Source organism: Gadus macrocephalus, chromosome 7, assembly GCF_031168955.1.
Source record: "Gadus macrocephalus chromosome 7, ASM3116895v1".
NCBI lineage: Eukaryota > Metazoa > Chordata > Actinopteri > Gadiformes > Gadidae > Gadus > Gadus macrocephalus.
Genome location: NC_082388.1, coordinates 13,538,232 through 13,560,904, shown reverse-complemented (window position 1 = coordinate 13,560,904; position 22,673 = coordinate 13,538,232). Strand labels below are relative to the sequence as shown.

The following is a 22,673-nucleotide window of genomic DNA, read 5'->3' as shown; positions in this document are numbered from 1 at the left end:
AGGAGTGTTATCCCCAGTCGCTCCGACCCGGAATGATTAAGATTGACATGTACTTACAACTCTACAAAAATACTAAAGTAGCATCAAAGTAACTACAAAAGAAGGAAGGTTAAGCATGGTCAACTTACATAGTGCAGGTTTATGTACACCAAACTATTACCACACATGTAATCATCCCTTTGGTCTAAATAACATATTTAAATTTGTATTGATTGTATTTTACCCTATTATTTGAACCCTCGCACATCTTGAATGTTGCCTCACCAGGCATGCAAATAAAGTGTCACTTTATTGTTATTGACACAGGCTGCCTGCGCTGAAGACGCTGCTATCATCAAGTTCCAGTGTTGTTTAAATACGGATTCTACATAATTTAAATCGTTTTTGTTGCTCAGTATGGTTCTCCTCACAGATTATTTTATTAATCTGTGTCATAAGGCAGAGGATGGAAACTGGCAACATGTATACAAACTTCTGAAAATCACTGCTAAATTGTTTCAACCAATATGAAGCTGTGGATTATTGCAATATGCAAATGAAATAGAATATACGTATATGTGAAAAAAATTCCCTCTCATGCTCATCGTACCATGACAGCATCATCCTAGCCAAAACATCGTGTTGGTTTACAACATAACAGAGTGTGTATCTCTATGTACACCAGTAGCGAGACAATAAACGTATTACTGTCAATTAATCCCATGATGATTGGTTTTATGGACCTTATTTATGTTGAGCATTGTTTATGTGAGAGAGAGGTGCAATGATTGTTTAAAAATAGTTTTAAATGAATACATTTTATTTTTACCTTAATTATTTTTTAAGGTAATTGATGACAAAATCATCCTAAGCAAATATGGCCATAATGTATAATTGTGGGTACTTTATAACTTATAAGCATTATAGTGGTCATCAAACAGTTGAGAAGTCTCTAACCTCTAATATCCAGGCAGGAGGTGGAACAGCGGAGGAAGAACAGGAGGAGAGCGACCTGCAGGCTCATTCCAGCTAAAACAAATCATCTTTCATTTCAGAAACTGGCTGAATGAAAGGTCCTACATAAACATCCACAAGAAATATTACTGCCCAGTGTCCTCTTGTTCATGCATGAGATCAATTTACGTTTTTGGTGAGATAGACTTTAGTCAAAGCATAATTTGACTAATAAAGTATCAATACATTTGTAGCATATACATATATCTATGTGTATATATATATATAATCGATATATTGTACATCAACATGTTTAATACAATATAAAGATAGCCTACTTTTACTACCAACTCAAAAATGGAACTTACCTAATTGAATATTCTCTAGGATAACTGAGAAAATTGACTGACAATTGAGATGAGGTGGTCACCGCCTTCAGAACTATTTTCTTTTCCTTCGAAGGTTATCCAGATGAATGAGGTGTTGTTTAGTGGTTCACAGGTGCTACAGTGAACCTGTCCCTTCATGAACCGTATCCATCGTTTGATGCAAATAAGTCCAGCCTGGACTTCCTAGAAAAACATGCGTGTGTGTCTGTGTAAGTTACACCCATAAATGGAAATCCCCTCCCCTTCAACCCTCCCCCAAATATAAGTATTTCTAAAATGAAGGCTACCTGTTATGTGTAACAGCCAGGAAGTAAGGCATCCATCTTGACGTTCATAAGATCCCATTTATCCGTAGGTCTGCTGCTATACCTCGTCAGGCGAAACATGTATCATTCACCCACCTGTACTGCCAAGGCGACAGAGTGAGATGAGTAATTTCATCCTCCATGAATCAATATGTAAGCAGAATCAAAAGAAAAGAGGCAACAACATAAGTGACACATTTTATTTTCATTTAAAAGATAATTGAAAAAATAGATCATTTCTTTTTATCAAAGCATCGTCTTGGAAATTTAGTTATTCCCTGTTTAGCAATTCAAAATCAAGAGTGACGCAAAGTGCTAAGAAATTGCAGCAAGCATTGATCCTACATTGTGAAAATGCAGAAAGATTCATTTAAGGGTCACAGTAATGATATATAAACATATAGTCTGCAATACATAATATATAAAAACATGCCAATCCATAATTTCATTTGATTCAGCTATTAGATAGCAAATGTTGAAAATACAACCATTCAAATCAGCTCATGTGAGAAAGTAGAGCCCCACTAGATGTTAGAGTAGAGCCCCACTAGTTGTTAAAGTAGAGCCCCACTAGTTGTTAAAGTAGAGCCCCACTAGATGTTAGAGTAGAGCCCCACTAGTTGTTAAAGTAGAGCCCAACTAGATGTTAAAGTAGAGCCCCACTAGTTGTTAAAGTAGAGCCCAACTAGATGTTAAAGTAGAGCCCCACTAGTTGTTAAAGTAGAGCCCCACTAGATGTAACAGTAGAGCCCCACTAGATGTTAGAGTAGAGCCCCACTAGATGTAACAGTAGAGCCCCACTAGATGTTAGAGTAGAGCCCCACTGGATGTGTCTGCAGGGTTCACTTGTTGGCGCAGTCGGCACAGAGCATGTCCTTCCCCTGGGGCACGAAGGACTTGTCGGCGAGGCCAATGGAGCACCTCTTGCAGGTGAAGCAGAAGTCGTGCCAGGAGCAGCCATCATACTTCACCACATTCACCGCCTTACCCAACCCTGGGGGGAGAAGGTCCTGGGTTAGATACGGTTAGAGGGACAGACGGACTGTCAGACCAATGAATAGATAGCAGAGAGATAGATGGCTAGACAGATAGATGGCTAGAGAGATAGTAGGCTAGAGAGGTAGATGGCAGAGAGAGAGATAGATTGCTGGAGATAAAGGTGGCTCGAGCTAGAGCGAGAGATAGAGGTATAGAATCAGAGAGAGGTAGAGGTAGAGGTAGAGATAGAGGTATAGAATCAGAGAGAGGTAGAGACAGAGATATAGGTAGATAAAGAGGGCCAGACCTGTGATGGGGTTGTGGCAGCCAGCACACTTCTGGGCCACAGATGACTTGAAGCAGCCCAGACAGAAGTTCTTCCCCTCGTGCGGGTAGAAGCTAGTGCCGGCCAGAGTCTTGGAGCAGGCGCTGCACACAAAGCAGTGGCTGTGCCAGGGCTCCTCCTTGTAGGTTATTCCTGCTGAGGTGATGGGCTGAGAGAAGAGAGGAGGAGAGAGGAGAGGTGAGGAGGAGAGGTGAGGAGGAGAGGACAGAGGGGAGAGGAGTGAGGAGAGTAGAGGAGGAGGGGAGAGGAGAGGAGAGGAGAAGAGGAGAGGAGAGGAGAGGAGAGGAGAGGAGAGGAGAGGAGAGGAGAGGAGAGGAGAGGGGGAGAAGAGAGGAGAGAGGTGGGGGGAGGAGAGGAGGAGAGGAAAGAAAAGAGAGGAGAGGAGGGGAAGAGGGGAGAGGATAGAGGAGGAGAGGGGAGGAGACGAGAGCGGTTGGAGATCAGATTACAACAGAAGTTATAACGGGTAATTAATAAATTACTGCAAAAAGTACCTGTTTGCAGGCGACACACTGCTTAGCGAACTTCTTTTCGTGGCACGGGGTGCAGTACACATCACTTCCTTTGGTGAGGAAACTCTGCGATCCGATTGGGCGTTTACACTGGTAGCAGGTGAAGCACTCGTTGTGCCAGGAGTTGCCTTTGTACTCCACGCTCTCTGTGCCTGGGACAGAAAGACAGGATGGCTTTAGAGTGAACCAATAACAAGGACAACCTCCTTCTTAATGGCTGGAAACACTTCACATCTTTTGATTAAATATTCATTAGAAGTACAGGTAATCCTATACAGTAATCCATCAAACCACAAACATCACAATCGTGGACAAAATAATACTTTACAACATTATTAAATCCCCAATTCTACCATCTTATATTGCTGCTACTCCACCTTCTCTCACTTTCTCTCTTCTGACCTCCCCTCACCTCACCTTAACCTCTCACCTTTACCTCTGCCGTCTCATCTGATCTCAGATCCGTTCCTAATTTACATTTACATTTAGGGCCTTTTATCCGAAGCGATTACAACCATTCTTTAACACATTCAGATACCAATGGCGGAGTCAACCACGCAGGGCCAAACACAGCTTGTTGAGAGCAGTCAGGGTGAGGCGTCTTGCTCAGGGACACCTCGACATTCGGCTAACAGGAGCCGGGGATCGAACTAGCAACTTTCTGGTTACCAGTCAATCCGCTCTACCTGCTTAGCTGATGCCGCCACCGATACCTGTAAAGGCCACAGGGGGGCGAGAGAGAGACATGTCCAGTGCCTGTCCCCCTCTCTAGGCTCCCAGTGAGTGTGTCCTCTGTACCCCCCCTGTCCATGCAGCGTTCCCGGCGTGGGCATCACCTACCGGCGGTGATGGCCTTGTAGCAGCCGTGGCAGCGGGGTGCGTCCTCTGTGGAGTTGCACTTCCCACACAGGATGCGCTGGTCCTTAGTGTTGAAGGGCTCCTTGGCGAGCGGCTTGTAGCAGGAGGCGCAGCGGAAGCAGCTCTCGTGCCAGGAGCGCCCCTTGTGGCTGAGCTCCTAACAGGACCCGACGAATGGAGATATTAGGAATAATGATGGTCATGTTATTATGATAACAATAATAACCAATGTGTGACCACTGAAAGGACTGAGGGATCCCTCTGAACGCCTTCAACCTTCCACAACATGATGATGCGTCCACAAGGGGGCAGTGTAGCCTTTCCAATCCCCGGTGGAGAACGGCTGCATGTGTTTGTGTGGAGCAGAGATGTGAATCTTGCATGGTCATCACTCACATGACGCACAAGTGTGGGCTGGTATGGTCTCGTGTGGGCCTGGGACCCACATCTATTCAAAACTACATTGGCCGTACTTAACTTTATCCGACACAAACACAAACCTTTGAGTCGACTGCGATGGGTTTGCGGCACGCGACGCAGCTGCTGGCGCAGAACTCTGAGTGGCAGCGGATGCACACGGCGCGGCCCTCGTTCCGCACAAAGCGCTTACCGCCCATGTCCTCGCGACAGTAGAAGCAGCGGGTGGTGTCTGCCATGGCAACCAGGAGGGGGCGGGGTCACGGCTGAGGGGGGGGGGGGGGGGGGGGGAGATAGAGACATAGAGGTGAATAGGTACAAGAGGAATGAATAATGCTGTGGGATCTGGAATGTTGACAGCTCTCTGACAAAAGAGAGTGTGAGAGAGAGAGAGAGAGAGAGAGAGAGAGAGAGAGAGAGCGAGAGAGAGAGAGAGAGAGAGAGAGAGAATCACTCAGGAATAGTTGACCACACTCTTGGCATGGGGGTGGGGTGAGGCGGGGGGGGGGGGGGGGTTGGGAACCAGAAGCAGAACATCCTTGTGCCTGTTCTCTTCAGAAGATATAGGATTATAATTTTGTGTTTCGGATAAAAACAACATGCTGGTTAGTGGCTCGTACAAATAGAAACAAGTTTAGGATGTTTGGAGTGTGTGTGTGTGTGTGTGTGTGTGTGTGTGTGTGTGTGTGTGTGTGTGTGTGTGTGTGTGTGTGTGTGTGTGTGTGTGTGCGTGTGTGTGTGTGTGTGTGTGTGTGTGTACGTGTGTGTTTGTGTGTGTGTGTGTGTGTGTGTGTGTGTGTGTGTGTGTATGAGTGTGTGTGTGCTCTACATTGTGTAACAGAGTTCGGTTACGATTATTTCCACTTTAGGGTTTCCGCTTAATTACCGTGTGGAATTTCTGGAACGTGTGTGGGAAGTGCACATGTTAAAACCATATGTGTGTGTGTGTGTGTGTGTGTGTGTGTGTGTGTGTGTGTGTGTGTGCGTGTGTGTGTGTGTGTGTGTGTGTGTGTGTGTGTGCGTGCGTGCGTGCGTGCGTGAGTGTGTGTGTGTGTTCTGCCACATGGAGGTGAATAGGTACAAGAGGAATGAATAATGCTGTGGGATCTGGAATGTTGACAGCTCTCTGACAAAAACTTGAAACACACACACACACACACACACACACACACACACACACACACACACACATAAACCCACGCACACCTTCACACACACACACACACACACACACACCTTCACACACACACACACACACACACACACACACACACACACACACACACACACACACACACACACACATACGCACACTTTTAAAATGACCACTCCCTAGAAAACCACATCCTATACAATGAAAATAAAAAAGAACACAAAGAACATGGGACTCTGGTCTGAGCCATTTTTGATATTTTAAGATACACGCCCCACACATAATGTAATGCACTCTACTAAAATATACAATCCTACACTGATTCTGGCGTCCCTTTTCAGATATCTTAGTAAAATGTTATTAAAAAATGATAACATAATATAATGATTCTATTATTTTCTTCCATTAATACCCTGCCATGGGCTGGGAACAAGAGGAATCTGCAAGCTCCTGTTTTATTTACTCAGATAGTCTGTCAACCCCTCCTTTCCAGCCGACCTGGCCCAGGTCAGGCCAATCAGAAACGTATATCTGTCTGGTCCCCCCAGGTTCAAACTGTCATCCAGCGGACCTGGCCCGGGTCGGCCAATCAGAACCTGACATGGGCGGGCTGGATAGGGTGGCAAGATGACTAATGTGTTGGATCTGCTACCCGACAGTACTCACTGAACTGGAAGGTCTTCTCTAGAACTTTACTTTACTTTACTTTATTATGGATCCCCATTGGCACTTGCCTCAACAGCATGGCTATTCTTCCTGGGGTCCTTCACACACAAAAACACACAACATCATACACAAGAACACTACAGATACACACATACATAGACAATAGTTCACTTACAAAAATTCAGAAGAATTTCAAAAATTATTCTATCATAGTTAAACAGATCAGTCAAGTTCATGAAATATTTGCAGATACTGTTTTACCCTCATTTTAAATCCTTCTTTTGTAGTGGAGCATCTGATATCTAGAAGGAATTCAAATAAGAAGTTCAAATAATTGCACTTCAAGCTTTTCCTGATAAGAAAGATGCGTTCACCTCTTCCGGCAGGAGTAGTTAAACATTTGCTCTCGATAAGAGCATCTGCTAAATGGCCACATTGTCAATGTAAATGATTCAATAAGGCCGAGCCCAGCCGTTCGTCCCACGCTTCGTTGCTCTGGGGGTTGGCAGGTCTGTTCGCCTGTCTTCAGAAACCTCTGGTCTGGCCTGTGATGACGCCCCTTGGACTGAGAGACTAATACGCCTTTGTGCATCTGGTGAGGTCTGGCTGCCCTCCAATCAGTTTGAGACTCAAACTGTCATGTAGGTATATAATAAGCTGCACTGATTGAATACTTTTTCTTTAGTCTGCCTCAGAATATACTTAGAATAAGCTAAGCTATCATTCTACATGTCAAAATACAGAAGGCTCCATTGATGGATCATGATGTTTCCAAAATCAACACAACCACTGGGCCACTAAACCCTACGACCCATGCAGTCCATGTACTCATGGAGTCAGAAGGGAAACAGCATCATCGAAGGCTACCGAGTAACACTTGAAGGGAACTTCCTGCACGTAGTTAATGTCACAGTTGCTCAATAAGTTCCTGTTTTTTCCAAAAGGCCGGAAATTGATGCATAAATAAGGTCAAAAGGCCGTCGTCATGCCAACCTGTAAACGCCTAATGGCTCAGGAAATCTCAACCTTAACACGCCTCTGATTTCTTTCTCTCGGTCAGCTCCCAGAGGGGCCCTCTCTGACCCCGGGGCCCATAGCGGGGACAGTGGGTGGGTCTTTCTGACTGTCTGTCTCTAGAACCACCGAGCAGGAGGCCTCTTTCATCTCAACCCGTTTGTCTTCCGGCGTGATGAACGTTATCTGATGAGTTCTGGAGCCAAACAATAAGCCAAGGGGAGAGGAGCACAGCCGGTCCAGACACGAGCAGCAGACGGAGATAGGAAGAACAAGGCTCTGGGGAGATCTGAAGACAACGCGGCCGCAGGTTCCAACGTCTGCAAGACTTCCACATTCTGTAAACAAGACCTTTCCAGATCACCATGGAAACGGTTAGTGGCTGCATGGGAAATGTAGTCTTAGTAGTGGGTTACCAAATACGTTCACCAACCGAAACAAGATAACCTATGTATGAAAGAACAATGTCGAGGAAAGCAGTGGGACATAATTCATGCTTTACCAAATCAACACACAGGTTTTCTAGTCACAACAGAGCTTGAAGCTAAAGTGCTGATCCTACCTAAATGTATCCTAGTTCTTTCTTTTCAGGACCCTCTTAATTACAAAGTTTAGGGTGCAGCTCCTCCCAAACGCCGGAAACCCACGGCAACAACACGCCTCCTAGCAACCGCAGGCTGAAAAAGACCTGCGAGGTGGGCAAACCCGCATGGCTGACATCATCTGGCGAGGAGGAATCTGAACACGTGTTCAACATGCTAGAGGAGACAGACTCACAGAAAGACAGTCTCACATGTACAGTAGGAAACGGCAGACTAGCAGATGGACTGCTAAAGCTGTCAGACAGACTGATTGCCAAGAGACAGACTTAACTATGGCGGGGAAAATAGCCAGTAAAACAAACAAACACTGTCTAGAAAATCACAAAATAGAGAATGAAGAAAATAGAGAGAGAGAGAGAGAGAGAGAGAGAGAGAGAGAGAGAGAGAGAGAGAGAGAGAGAGAGAGAGAGAGAGAGAGAGAGAGAGAGAGAGAGAGAGAGAGAGAGAGCTCTATACGAGCAGAGGGAACATACAACAGTGTGCAACTGAGACGTGTGTGTGCGCGTGTGTGTGTGTGTGTGTGTGTGTGTGTGTGTGTGTGTGTGTGTGTGTGTGTGTGTGTGTGTGTGTGTGTGTGTGTGTGTGTGTGTGTGTGTGTGTGTGTGTCTCTGTGCATGAGTGCGTGTGAGTGTGTGTGTGTGTGTGTGTGTGTGTGTGTGTGTGTCTCTGTGCATGAGTGCGTGTGAGTGTGTGTGTGTGTGTTTGTGTTGGTTGGCATTAGCTTATTGCAGAAGAATTTGGTGGAAAGACGAGAAACGGGAAGTTTCTTTCAGTATGGTGGAGTTGGCACAGCCCACACACCCACACACCCATCCAACACCCACCCACCCACACACACTTGCATATCTGCACGCACACACAGGTCTCCCCTGGTCATTGATTTGAAAGCGTGTGTAGTGTGTAGTGATGCTAATCTCATTTAAAGGGTCCATGTCCCAGTCTCTGAATCTGTCCAACGGAACAGCAGAAGGTTCTGTTCTGTCTGTCTGGGAGTCTGTCAGACTTACACCAGGTTCATGAAAGCAGAGATGTCTAACCCCACACACTTCTTGTTGTGAAATATAACACTTTGTAAAAACCTTCAGCCAAGTGTTTGGAAGTATTCTTAAATTCAAATGAATGATTGCAATATCCTTGTATTATAACCAAGCAATCATAACGATTGTCAATAACTCATAAACACTCTATGAACTTCTTATTTTCCCTAACCCTCAACCTAAAATCAATTGATTGTGTTATAAACTAGAAATAAAACCAAACAAACAACGAGAACAACCCAAAATAGAACAGTGTGACTGGGGAACTCTTCTCTCGACAGACCATAGAATTATTTTATGGTCCTTGTTTTTGTTCTAAGTGATTTAGCAGACGCTCGTATCCAAAGCAGCGACGGGCAGTGAATACGTGGGGTAGGTAGGGGTTAGGAATCCCACTCCTCCTGTCTCAGTGTTCTACTAAGGTCACCACTCCTCAGTGTTCTACTAAGGTTACTACTCCTCCTGTCTCAGTGTTCTACTAAGGTCACCACTCCTCAGTGTTCTACTAAGGTCACTACTCTGTCTCTCTCTGTGTTCTACTAAGGTCACTACTCCGTCTCTCTCAGTGTTCTACTAAGGTCACTACTCCTTCTCTCTCAGTGTTCTACTAAGGTCACTACTCCTTCTCTCTCTCAGTGTTCTACTAAGGTCAAACAGTCACAAAGGGCAGCTGACATGGAGTCATCTAGACCAATTTCGAAATAATCTACGACCAGTTAAGTGTGTTTGTGTGTGTGTGTGTGTGTGGTTTGTTAGTGCTGAGCACACAGTATCGCCACTAAGAATTTAACCAACATTGAGGAACAACATCCACACAACACACGCACAGTCTTGCACTGCTTGGTTTCCCAACATTGGCAGAATGTGACATCACATCACATGCCCAAACACAAAAAAATCGACTGTTGATTTGATATCAGGAAAACAGTGTCCCTATGGTGCTAAACCCCCTCCCCCCAAAGCAGTGGTGTGCGGTGGTACACGGCCAGGACCAATGAATGTAACCTTCATTCTGCTTCTGCAGTCATTGTGACACTTAAAATCTTAGGGACAAAACATTACCCAGTTACCATGGCATTGGACAACACAACGATGCATTACTATGGGACATCATGTGGTGAGGTCATATTAGTTAGTTGATTAGTTGAGCGTATGTGAGTGTGTGTGTGTGTGTGTGTGTGTGTGTGTGTGTGTGTGTGTGTGTGTGTGTGTGTGTGTGTGTGTGTGTGTGTGTGTGTGTGTACACGTGTGTGAATAGAGGAAGTGTGCGTTATTTAGGGTCCCTCACCTGTTGATGTGACTTGACAACTTACTTTATTGTTATGAACCTAAAGAAAGTAGTTGTTTTAACGTTTAATACAGAATGTTTTAAACGTCCATTTATTGGACCTGGTTGCAGAGCCATATACCTAAACGTTTGAGACTTCTTTCTTTGAGAAAAATACCATCCCAGGCTTTTAGCTGTGCATTTTTACAATTTTTTCCCCCAGATTTCTGCTGAAGAGAAAAAAAACTATTAACCGAAAACAGATTTAAGGAGAAGGCTTCCAGGAGTCACCGTGTTCAACTCTCGTTGAGCTTTGGTGAGAAAGTGAACGAGTACAGGGACGGACAGACGGATAGACCGACAGACACACAGCCAGACACACATTAAGCATTAACGTGTAGGACATTTCATTGTGAAATCCCCTGTTTTTAATCTTGTGGCTCAGTCTCATAAATCCTGATTCCAAACTCGGAGCACACGGACGCGCTGGTTTAATCTGTAACCACCTCAGCTCCTAATGATGAGACTACTAGACACCTCGGAGGGAAACATGTAGGACAGAAGTCTCCAACGATACGCGCCGGGGTCGGAGCTAAATCAAAGAGGCGTTATTATAACCCACACTGATCTACAATATATAATATCTCATCCAACTTACCGAAGGAAGGATGACAGGTAAGTTGGTCTGACGAAGTTCCCTCGCGTTCTAGTCAACGGTGCGTGGGACGTCCGACGGGAGGGTTTCTTCCCCCCCCCCCCCTTCAATGTGACTAAAACCCCGAACCAATAGAAATGAGGAGTCAGAAACAGCTCCTTATAAACGGACTAAGAGATGTTTTCGTGCTCAGGATGTGGAAAATGTGCAGGCATAGGCCTACTGTTTAATGTGGTTATTGTGGTCCTCTAGATCTGTCTTACTCTCAAACATTCATGACGTTTATGTTTCAGCTTGTCTTACACTGGTAATTTATTTTCGAAATAAGAGTTTACGACATTTAAGTGATGATTTCAACAATAGAGTGGAGTTCTACTTTTATTCACACGGTCACAAATTCAAACGTAACTCGATGGATTTATTTTAATTTGCATGGCTAACTCAGGACAGTTATGAAAGATATTCAGATGTTGCAGATGTTGACACCAAAGTTCCAAACAGTCAAATGCATTCACAACAATATGCATACTTTTTTAATTTAACGACAGTGTTTATGTGATGATGGTCGCGGTCAGAGATTTCAGTAATAACCTCTTTCAAGTGAAAAAAAATCCACTTACTTTCTCATCCATATGAAAATTTCTCCCTGCATGCGTCCAACAGACCTCTGAGGAACGAAGGTCGAGGGTTCACTGACCATATAACACAAAGCTGAGGTGAAGGGACACGTAAATAATGGAGAGGCCAAAGAAGGCCTACAGGATCGGCCTACAGGCTGAGTGCCGTTCAATTCCCCTTCTGGTCACTTTTTGTGGCCATGATATAGGAACAACCGATATCTGATATCAAATATTCCTCCTTTCCAATTGAGTAGGTAGGCCTACAAGAAAAGATTTTACGCAAAATCGTTCAACCTTTTCAATACAATAAATTGATATTCACATTCAATAGCTTATTTGAAACAAAAATAAATAAATAAAAATAGGACCATATTTGGAAGCCACTGAATTAAAATGCTAATAACCTGAGGGATATTAAACAGGATCCTTGGACAGTAGAACATATTTTATGAGGCATGTTGAAGGGAACACCTTTAAGAAATGAGCTGAATCATTGAACATCTATGGAGGAACACGTGAATCTTTGTTATAAAGGGACAGCTTACTACACACGAGCCAACCAAATATGTACACGTCTAAATAGTCTCATTCACTAAAGAGGCACTTTGAATCTAAACAGTCCGATCAGCCCTCAAAGTCGTCTTCCAAGATGATGTGTGTTGAAGTCACACTTTGCAAAGATGTGGCAGTTGCTTAGTCAGGGAAAATAATAAACGATACCACAGGAAAAATCATAGAAAATAAACAAGACATTTATCCAAACAAATCAAACTCGTTTCTTGTAATTGCTTTAGACAAGAATGCACTCATTAATTTCTGTAAGTAAGAGGAGATAGCATGAGCGAAAAGCGTATTCAGTACTGCTACAGGAGCCACACACCTCTGCAGACGTTTACCTTGAATCAGAGCCGTTGTGGAAGGCGTGATTCCCTCTCATCCTTTAGTTTGTTCTCTTTCAAGTAAAACAGAGAAGGCTTTGAAACTGTTTACAGTATGGATATTTGTGTGATTATATTACAAATGATCATTAGAAAGTGTCACAGCAAAATAATACACACAAACACACAAACAAAAACGAACTACAAATAATACATCCTTAAATAAATAAATAATAAATATCGATTTGCTTTCATTTGCTTCAAGAAATAAATAAATAAATCAGAAGATTAGGAGTGAAAGTCAAACGTAGTAGATGGTAGGAGTTCAAATTGTACCGTTGCATCATTAATTATGAAGTAAAATTTACTCATTAGTTGACTTCTTCTAAATATCATCTTCCCTTATTATGTCCTTACCAAAATCACAATCAATATGCATCCCAAACCCCGTTCTCAGCCGCCCATTGGCTAAAAACAGGAGAATATTACTACAGCCAATAGCGTGAGAGATTGAACTTCAAAGTCCTCCTTGGAATGTGATCGAGTCCCTTTGTTTAGTGAATACAACGTGCTCAGTGCTGTCATGTTGTTGACCTCCAAGCTGTTTATCAGGAGGTAAACACCACGTTGACCCATTGAGCCTCACATTGACAGCAATGCCCACGAGTTTGAGCGGAAAAGAGACAAATCGACCAACCGAGCCCCCCTACCAAAACAAAAGATCAGCATTCATGTTGATTTGAGGAAGCGTAAACACTCAAGATGCACATGAGAATAAAGTAATACCTTGTATTGGATGATATTCATGCCTTTGTTGCAATATTTAGTATATACTACCGACCCTGGGGGATAAATCCCTGACGTAGGTTATGTGGTAGATTCTTTGACTCCGGAGGTTATTTTAACGTTACATCTCAGCCCCACTGAACCGTGTGACATGCTAAGTGCTCGTAGGGCTCGTTGCCACGGGAATAAGAACTAATCCTACCCAAAGTAAAGTCATCAGTTGTACCTTGAAGCAACACATACTGGACCCCCCCCCCAGCAGATCCAGTGAAGCACCCCCCCCCCCCCCCCCCAGCGGTTCCTTAAGGAGCGGTGGAGCCGGTCAGAACCGGTCAGAACCGGTGTCTGCGTGAGGGGGAGGTGGCCTGGCCCGGGTCCACCGGGTCCTCTAGGGGCAGGACCAGCCGGGTGCCCCGGATCACCAGCTCGCTTTCCCCCAGGGCCAGCTCCCGGTCCGGGTCCTCGGGCCCCCCGGGGGCCGCCCGGGCGCCGCTGCCGTCGGTGGCGCCGTGGACCCCGAAGGCGTCCGTCCTGACGGTGACGTCGGCGTACATGGAGCTGGCGTTGGCGTCGTTCAGGATGAGGTCGATGTCGTCGTCGTGGAGACGACCCTCGTTCTGATCGGAGGAGAAGTTAGAGTGTGAGGGAACGACTAAAGCGAGAAAGTAAGGAGAACACGAGTTTCTTCTCAGTGATCAACATAACTTTATTGATAGCTCCAACTAACTTGCATTTAACATTTTACCACAGACCCACCTTCTACTCTTCTATCAAATACTTCAAGGCCTCACTGATCACCACACTAGCCGGCAGGGCTGATCTTCCACCTCAGAACAAACATGGGGATGGGTTTGTTCCCACACGTCTGGGCGAAGTCTGAATATCTTTGCGCTGATCCAATCATACTCCCAGATTGATTGATGGAGACTCATTCAGAAAATAATAATAAAAGGTGCTTATGAATGAGGTCATTCCAGGTGTGTTTGTGTGTGTGTGTGTGTGTCCCACCTCGTAGGCCTGGGGGCTGGTGAGGCAGCGGGCCAGCGGGCCGCAGCAGGCGGGCATGGTGGCTGTCAGCGGGGGTCCGCTGTGGGTCAGCAGGGGCTTCACGTAGCTGGACGACTTTGAATCAAGGGCTTAACAACCGGGACCTCCAGCGGCCTCCAGCCTGCTGAGCAAAGGGGACCGGGGCTGGTCCTCCTGCTCTTGTCAATATTAGCAGAAGGGAGTGCCAGCCAAGAGGTCGTTCCCTTCTGCTGCCAGACTTAGGAGTCTTTGTTTCACCGCGACCCAGATAAGATCTTTCTAGGGCCAGTGCAGCCAAACCGCCTGGTGTACTGCACAGCGTGAACCAGCAGCGTTCCCCTGGCGGAAGGACCAACGCGTGACACACAGCAGCATGATGTGTTCACATCTACCCACACACACAAGCTAATTACCTGTTCCAAGCACAGCAGCTGAGATCAGGTCCGTGGGTATGTGATTGATTTAGTGATTTGGGTTATTCTAAACTTCCATATTCTAAATGTATATCCTGAGACAAGCTCGTTAATTATATTAGTTCAATTAGAGGAACTTAGCTCTGCATTCCCTGAGAGAACCGCTCCAGTGACTTGAACCAGGCCTTTATGACCGCTCTAGATTCTACAGTGCCCCCTAGTGTTCACAGCTGACCAGCTCTGTTCCACACACACACACACACACACACACACACACACACACACACACACACACACACACACACACACACACACACACACACACACACACACACACACACACACACACACACACACACACACACACACACACACACACACACACACACACCTCAATGTCAGAACAGTGAAGGATACTTGTGGTCAAAGTTGTACCACATTCTGAAGGGCCAGGCGCTCTCGTGCTTTGTGCTTCTACGCTGAGAGCCATCGGCCAGCACCACCTGGTGGGATGACCACAATAAATTAGAACACACACACACCTGGTGGTATGAGGACAATACATTATAACACAAATCTGGTGGTATGAGGACAACACATTATAACACATCTGGTGATACGCTTACAATACACAAGCATCTGGTGACATGAGTATAAAACACATCCGGTGATTACACTATAATGTACACATCATATAAATAATTGCACACAGAAGGATTCATAGATGTATTTCAGGATTTATATCTACAAACACATTTTAAATCCAGATGCATCCCTAAGTGTCCAGAAGGATAAAATGTGCTTTCCGTCAGACGCGTCCAGTGATTTGTAACAAAGCTGAGCTCCTGTTCATTACTTTCCAAAGACCTAAATTGTGTTCAGAAGAGGCATTTATTAACCCAGTAACGAAACACAAGACTGAAGTTTGTCTGCTGGAATATAAATTCACAGCACTGAGTATACTGCTTATAGACAAATCTCGTTGTGGTTTAACTGGCACGAGTTTTGAACAAGCGACTATTCAGAACACTTTGGAAATCTTTGGAAAGTAAGTGAAAGTGTGTTCTCTCACATGAGCAGAAGCTACTGTTGCTCTGGGTCTCAATGGAAGCGGCTAACGGGAACAGATGCTAACCCGGTGAACTCTCCATCTGGACGCACAATGAAAGACTTGGAATTAGCAACCATTCTGAATCTGGGGAACACAGGCTAAAGCCAGTTTACAGGCACCTTTTGTATCCCTTTGAGGACTACATTGCTAATCCACATAATATAATGGAAACTTTGTAGGGCAAGCTAGTTCCACATTGCACCCCACATATTCAACCTTCCCCAACACAAGTAGACGTGTTTACACATTAAGAGACAACACAAGTGGGCCATAGTTACTTACAGAGCTGTCCTGGTCCGAGTCCACACCCACCCTGGGGAGAGAAACAAAGCAGGTATTAAACCACCTGCTCATCAGATGGATGTATTCTGAAAGAGGCCAGAACGGAAACCACACGTCCAACACCCACAGACCCTGGGATTACTCCCAGGGTCATGGACAGATCGTCAGTGGGCCAGGTCAGCCTTTTTAAAGCTAATGGTCTACCCTTTATACCCTTGGTTTGTAGATAACGCACTATTTAATGGAAACTGAACCTGAGGTAATAACTGCTGAAGCTCACGTACGTACACAGAAGTTATCGAATAACTCCTCAAAAAACATCTTATTTTTGTTATTTCTCCTCATACAAGATCCACCACATTTATTTCAGGAGTCACACAACTGTTAGCCCGAAAATGAACCGCCAACCCCTAGCCCTGCACTTCTTGTTCTGACCTCCCTTGGCCATGGTCAGCCCTGTAGCCTGAGCACTGAAGACCAGCCATACAGACCTGATTAGGTCCCCTGCGTATGGAAGTTAGGACCAAATACAGGGAGTTGAGTTTCCTATCTCCTTTAACTCTGGCCACGTGGGATTGTTTCGGGGGAAGGCATTGTCAGACACATCAGTATAATGAGCTACGATGTTTTGGCCTTTTTTATTTATATTATATCACTTTGAGATATTAACACACAGGGCCAGCACACAACAAACGCGTTGAACATCCCCTTTCTTCAAAATGAAAAACACAGAATGACGAATCAGCGATTCTAGGCCGAAACATAAATGATCAAATTCATCTGATCTTTCCTTACGATCCGCTAGCTGCCCGCCCAATAAGCAGGCAGTCAAAAAAACGTCTCTGTAGGCAGCCTATGCTCCGAGCTCGTACACAAAGACAAATGGTAATATCAACCTTTGGGGATCTCGCTTCAAGTACCAATAGAAGTGACATCACCCAACATTGCTGATAAAACCTTTAATTTCAGGTCACCTTAAATCACCTTTGCCTTGTTAGACTAAATCATTTCACCTCTCGGATATCTCCTGTATGGCAGCGGAGCACCCTTGCCATCTTCATTAAAACAACTTTTGCGTAAACTTTATCCTGTCTTTTATGTTTGCCATGCAGGAGATCTCCCCAGTGTGTGTGGGGACGGCTGGTTTAACCTGTGCACACTGTTTACTCAATGAGCAACAGGTGAGCAGCCTCACCCAGCCCCAGAGTCCAATCAGACTCCGCCAGGTGAGGCTGCTTAAACCAGCCATCATCCGCACACACTCCCACAGACCGCCTTTACCTGGGGACGATAAAGCCTCTACTTTGGACGACAAAGCCTTTACTGTGGACAAAGCCTTGGTAGAAGAATTCGGGTTGTGGGCAAAGATGGGTCATTCCAGTGCGGCTTATTTTCAAGTGCGGCTTTCACTTTACAAACTAATTCTTCATTATCGTCCACTGCGGTGGTTGATCTCGGGTGACACTAGTATACAGTATACTAGTTCAGAGTCAGCACTAAAAATATGGCTAAAGAAACGCAAAACTAAGATATTAAGGGTTCACCACAAACTAAGGTATTTAGGGTTCACCATTCCTGTATCAATCAAAAGGTGGAAGAGAAGTACCACAAAGAACTAACAGAGCTGGAAAAACAGAGCGGCTGAGGAGAACAACAACCCAGGAGAACAAGGGAGCAAGGAAGCCAAGCTCCTGGAAAAATGCAAGGGGTACTCTAGCAGTCTAGTAGTTCTACTGTGTCCATCCTAGAATGAGCTAGAATCAACCCAACATTATAGCCTCACAGAAGCTAACAAGCAAGCCCTTGTGGGCAGCAGGGCCCTACATAGCCGATTGGCAACATAGAGTTGTTGTTCTTAGACCCAAACCACAAATTAGTTCATAATGGTTAAAGAAATGTAAACCCAAATCCAAACTCGACCTTACCCCCCCCAAATAAGGCATGTCACAGACAGGATGAGGAGGGACATGATGGAACCGGGCTTAGGCTGCATCCCATTTCTACCCCTTACCCCTTCACCTTACCCCTCCCCCTTGTTTTGATGGGGTAAGGGGAAGCCTTCAAAACAAGGAGGAGGGGTAAGGGGAAGGGATAAGGGGTAGAAATGGGATTGGGCCTTAGTGTGCCTCTGTAATATACGAGCATGGAAAACTTCCCGGCGGCCTGGCGTGATAAAATCAGAGTGTTCAACAGCCAGAACCGAGTCCCGGGCTGGACTCACCCTTAACCGTTCCAGGTAGGAGATAAGGTTTGGGCCTCCCTGGAGGGAGAATAGACTGAAAGAGGACATGGTGAGGAAGTACTAGAAGCACTCAAGGCCCATTCACACACTACGGTAAATACGGATACGGACCGTTTCGTCCCGTCCCGGATGTCGTTTCGTCCATCAGTGGGTCTGTCGCCTCTGAGCTTACGAATCCGGAGTGCCCCGGGAGAAACGGAGCAATACCAACGGAAATCGAGGCGGTAGTATAGAGACAGAATTCCAACCATTTGCGAAAATAGAGAGAGTAGTATAATATCTGATATGTATATATATATTATTTAACGTTTTAGACTTATATTATACCTGACCTTTTTATTTTAACTCAACTCATTGCTTTTGCAATGAGTTGTAACAGGTCATTTAAAAATGGCGCAACATTTTGAGGAGATAATCTGCGGGTTGGTGAGGGGTGTCACATGCCACCGCCGCCTAGGCCTACCCTTTTTGCACTTTTTTTTTTGCAGATTTCGGATGACACAAAGCAAAATCATCTCCTCTACAGAGCCCTGTACCACGAAGCTCGCTTAGAGGGTTAGCGAGGTATGTTGAGCTCCAAGCCTGGGTTAGTTGTACCACGAAAGTCGATCTCTTTTAGCGTCGCTGTATCACCATGGTGACTTATGCTCGCAACCAAACCTGGTCGGGAGCAGTTTTTCGATCGGCTACTTAAATCGGCGTGCGCAGCTTCCTAGCCCCTCCTCTGACAATGGCGTCACCATTTGTGGGTGTTCCCGTGGACCCCGGCGCACTTCTCGTACAGGCGTCTCTCCGGAGACAGAGGGTTTTACGGGACAGAACCGATCCCTTGGCATTGTCTGACGATATTCAGATTTCAGACTTTATTGTCATTGTGCAAACAACGAAATTGGGGTTCTTCATGAGAGATACAGATTCTCATCAGAGGGTGTTCATTATTTGATCGTCCTTTTGGACCTTATGTAGACAATGATTACTGTTGCGCATTGTATCTCCGTGACAGTGTGCTAGAGTGGAGGTAGCGCGTCAGTCTTGAATTTCTGCGCGGGGGGTTCGACTCCCAAGTGATGCAAATTTATGTGAAGCATAAAAAGTCCTAATTCTCATGCATATGGAATACTTATTCACTAAAGCTTATGGAATTATATTTTTGTGCTTATTTCGAACTTGAACCCATATTTTCAAGGCCGTGCTGGCACCACATGGGGGTAAAATGCATGATGATAGACCGGCGAATTTGAACCCCGGTCGCTGGCGTTCGGGTCTTATACTAATCCACTACGCTACAGCCGCTACCTCTCAGCGGTCGAAAACATGCTATACATTTCTTAAATAGGGTGTATTTAAAGTGAATTCCCTAAATGATAGAATAAGGCAGGATGGACGTTGCTTATGCATTTAAATCATCATCATTCTATTTGGATTAATGGCGAACAATTCTGCATTTGGCATAGTTATTTTACAGACAATATGCAGAATCTTTTCACTTAAACTCATATAGACTGCTTGATCTATCGTAAAGGTGAGAAAAATGACGCAAAAAACGCCCCTTTCACGTGAACGCGCACTGAACCTAAAGCGGAAAACCTGGTTCTACTAATTGAATCTAAAGTAAGCTTCGTGGTACCATTTAACTCTGATTGCGAGTTGCGGGTCTGTCGAGCCAGGTTTTCCCAAGAAAGCCTGGGTATGTTCAGCGAGCTTCGTGGTATAGGGCACAGATCCCATGTTTGTTGCCTAATTTGCTGGTAATTTGTGACACGACAGTCACTGCCCTCTAGAGGATGTATTGCGTAACATACATAACAATGCTGAAACCGGACGGAGGTTTGAAGGGTAGTCCCGGAGACAACGTTTGGTACGGACGGACGAGTTTCGTCCGGATCCGGAGGTATGAATCGGCCTTAAGAGTGGGATCAGAGTGGTTTTCATGTCCCAGATGCGCAGGGAAGATGGCCGTGCCTGAGGGGGTGCCATACACCTATCTATATCCTTTATGCCTTAAGTATTAAGATAAGCAAACTAGTGACTGTTTGGTTCCTGATAAGAATCCTCTTCTCAATGTAAAACCAGCTAAGACCAACAGAAAATAATAGATACGATGGGACCCAGCCCGGCTACTCATCTTGGGAGTAGAACCCCTAGGTCTTATAACAAGGACCCTCACAATGTTCATTTGTGCTTGATAGTCTACTCCCGAGGAAAGGAGAGTAGCTGAATAAATGTCAGTTTACACAACATCAGTGCAGACCCCAGCGGGCTCTGAGCTTACTCTAGACAAACCTGTGAACTGTGTGGCAGGCCAATAGGCGAGGCCATAGAGTGGGAACACATTTTGGAATCCATGAGCAAAGTCCTGGTAAAATTATAAGGAGTGTAAACTTGTTCAGACTAGGAACCAGCTGGTAGTGTTTCTAGCATGCCAATTCAACACTACTGACCGGCAAGAGTCTGGCGCTAGCTGGCTGAAGGTCCGATCCCTCCACTGGAGGGCGGGCTGAGTAGGACCTGCTCTCTCTCATCAGGGCCCAGGAAGCCTCAGAGTTAGTGTACACCTTACTGTGTGTCCCACATGATTCGACTCTACTAGGGACGGGCAAACGATTCTTTTACGGGAATCAGTTCTTTCAGATCCGTTCACTATCACGATTCGTTCGTTTGATTCGTTCGTTAAGTCAGATGGTCTGTTACGTCATTTGGCAGGGAATCTCAAATTATGGAATAAATGTTAATTGACATGCATGTGGCCTACTACTTTTCAATGTTCTGGCAAAAATACCCAGGTTAGGTGTAAATATTAAGCATATATATAAAGCACATACGTGCCTTTTTATAATAAATATCCTTAATACATAATGGGGTGCAGAATTAAATGCCGTCTTCCAAGTTTCACTAATAAGCAGTGAAGCACGTAAGCAAGCAGCAGCAGCACCATTGTGCGAATTCCCTACTAGACCAAACGAGAACGTTATGGTAGGTAAAAACAATACTATATTAAAGCAAGCAATTGTGATGTAGAACAAAATAAAAAGAAAACAAAGTGCTTGCCTGATATTGAAGCCTACAGCGATCGTTAGTTAACTTGAGTGGTGGTGCCTTATCATTTGTTTACCCATGGGCCATGGCAACGCGATTGCTACCTGCTGTAGTACTCTCATTGGCTGAATCGTTGATAACGTTTTAGACTCAATCAATGTACGGTTGCGGGGAAACAAAGCTCTGTTCGTTTATGTATTTTATTTACGTGACCATATTTTTGTTATATGTTAAAAAGAAAAAAGAAAAAAAAGAATCTGCTCTTTTTTTGGGAATCAGTTCTCGTCGTTCACCTTCTGGATTCGTTCTTTCTGACCGAATCTGGGTTTAACCTTTTTATGTTTCTTTTTTTTTTTAGCTAGAAGCATATTGGATATTCAACAGATATCAATGCTCTGGATGACCATGTGAAGCGGGAGTGCCGTGTGCAGCAGTGTTCACCTGCCCAGGAGATCTGGCAGCAGCGCTCCTCTCCATAGAGCCCATCTCTCTACGCATTACAATGTACCCTTCTCTAAACAATAGCATAACTAAAATGCAATGAGACGTCTCACATTACCATATGTTCCCAATGGATTCAATACCCTTTTTTAAAGTGCATCTAGATCTACAACAGTGAGAAGCGTTAAAGAACTGCCAGGCCAGGGGCGCTCCAGTGTGGGTGTAACTCACATAGTCACTCACAACACTACGCTAACATGTATATTGGATGAAACTCTCGCAAGGAAACACCATAGATGCGGATGGTTTTGTTCTCTCAGATGGATAAAAACCTTTTATAAAAACATGACCCTCCCAAGTGAAGTCTGTGTGTGGAAACAGTCCCTTAGCTCGTTGGTGGCCATTCCAATGAGACCAAATATAATGGGCCATTACCGTGACTGAAACTATTCATTACCCTGGGTTTTAACATTGGTTGAACAATTAGACTAATGCAAGGACACAACTCAACAAAATCCATAAAATGGGTCTCGTCTTTTTCTTTTACGAATGCGGGTTATGTTACAAATCATACCTTTTAGAATGGATTGCTCCACCTCCTCCAATATATTTCTTGAAGTAGAATAATTTAAAAAGTATTGACAAAATCATTGTTTCCTGGTTCTGTTTGGTTTGGTAAGATGGTAAGATGAAAGTGAAGCCAGTG

At 44.8% G+C, this 22,673-nt stretch overlaps 2 protein-coding genes and 1 long non-coding RNA gene across 4 annotated transcripts in view; 1 reads left to right on the top strand and 2 right to left on the bottom strand.

The window, feature by feature from the left end:
* Positions 1-1,813: 1,813 nt before the first annotated feature.
* LOC132460888 (four and a half LIM domains protein 1-like) lies at positions 1,814-11,235 on the bottom strand. Of its 2 annotated transcripts, none has more exons than XM_060055850.1 (6): positions 11,136-11,235; positions 4,822-5,004; positions 4,304-4,478; positions 3,446-3,615; positions 2,913-3,099; positions 1,814-2,621 (listed from the first exon to the last, which is right to left on the bottom strand). In XM_060055850.1, the coding sequence occupies exons 2-6, from the start codon at positions 4,975-4,977 to the stop codon at positions 2,470-2,472; spliced, it is 840 nt and encodes a 279-aa protein (XP_059911833.1). In that variant the 5' UTR covers positions 4,978-5,004; positions 11,136-11,235; the 3' UTR covers positions 1,814-2,469. The 2 variants fall into 2 exon arrangements, with proteins under 2 accessions (XP_059911833.1, XP_059911834.1); XM_060055851.1 differs by having other exon boundaries at positions 11,132-11,218.
* On the top strand, positions 9,211-13,825 carry LOC132460944 (uncharacterized). The gene is made up of 3 exons (XR_009526482.1): positions 9,211-9,822; positions 9,859-13,628; positions 13,690-13,825. It is a non-coding gene; the product is annotated as an uncharacterized LOC132460944 (long non-coding RNA).
* The window catches only part of LOC132460823 (sodium/hydrogen exchanger 6-like), a 24,571-nt gene continuing 13,441 nt past the window's right edge, over positions 11,544-22,673 (bottom strand). The window contains exons 13-17 of the mRNA XM_060055728.1: positions 16,249-16,279; positions 15,273-15,358; positions 14,425-14,530; positions 13,690-14,033; positions 11,544-13,628 (exon numbers count right to left, since the gene is read on the bottom strand). Of these exons, the coding sequence (XP_059911711.1) occupies positions 13,749-14,033; positions 14,425-14,530; positions 15,273-15,358; positions 16,249-16,279 (508 nt within the window). The 3' untranslated portion in view covers positions 11,544-13,628; positions 13,690-13,748. The remainder of the gene's footprint in view (positions 13,629-13,689; positions 14,034-14,424; positions 14,531-15,272; positions 15,359-16,248; positions 16,280-22,673) is intronic.

Bases quoted from the DNA above. Each gene is read 5' to 3' on its own strand.
- LOC132460888 (XM_060055850.1), bottom strand. From the start codon at position 4,977: ATGGCAGACACCACCCGCTGCTTCTACTGTCGCGAGGACATGGGCGGT. The intron at 3,616-4,303 runs GTAGGTGATGCC...TTTCTGTCCCAG, and splicing joins CTACAAGGCCATCACCGCCG to GCACAGAGAGCGTGGAGTAC. The intron at 3,100-3,445 runs GTACTTTTTGCA...CTCTTCTCTCAG, and splicing joins AGTGTGTCGCCTGCAAACAG to CCCATCACCTCAGCAGGAAT.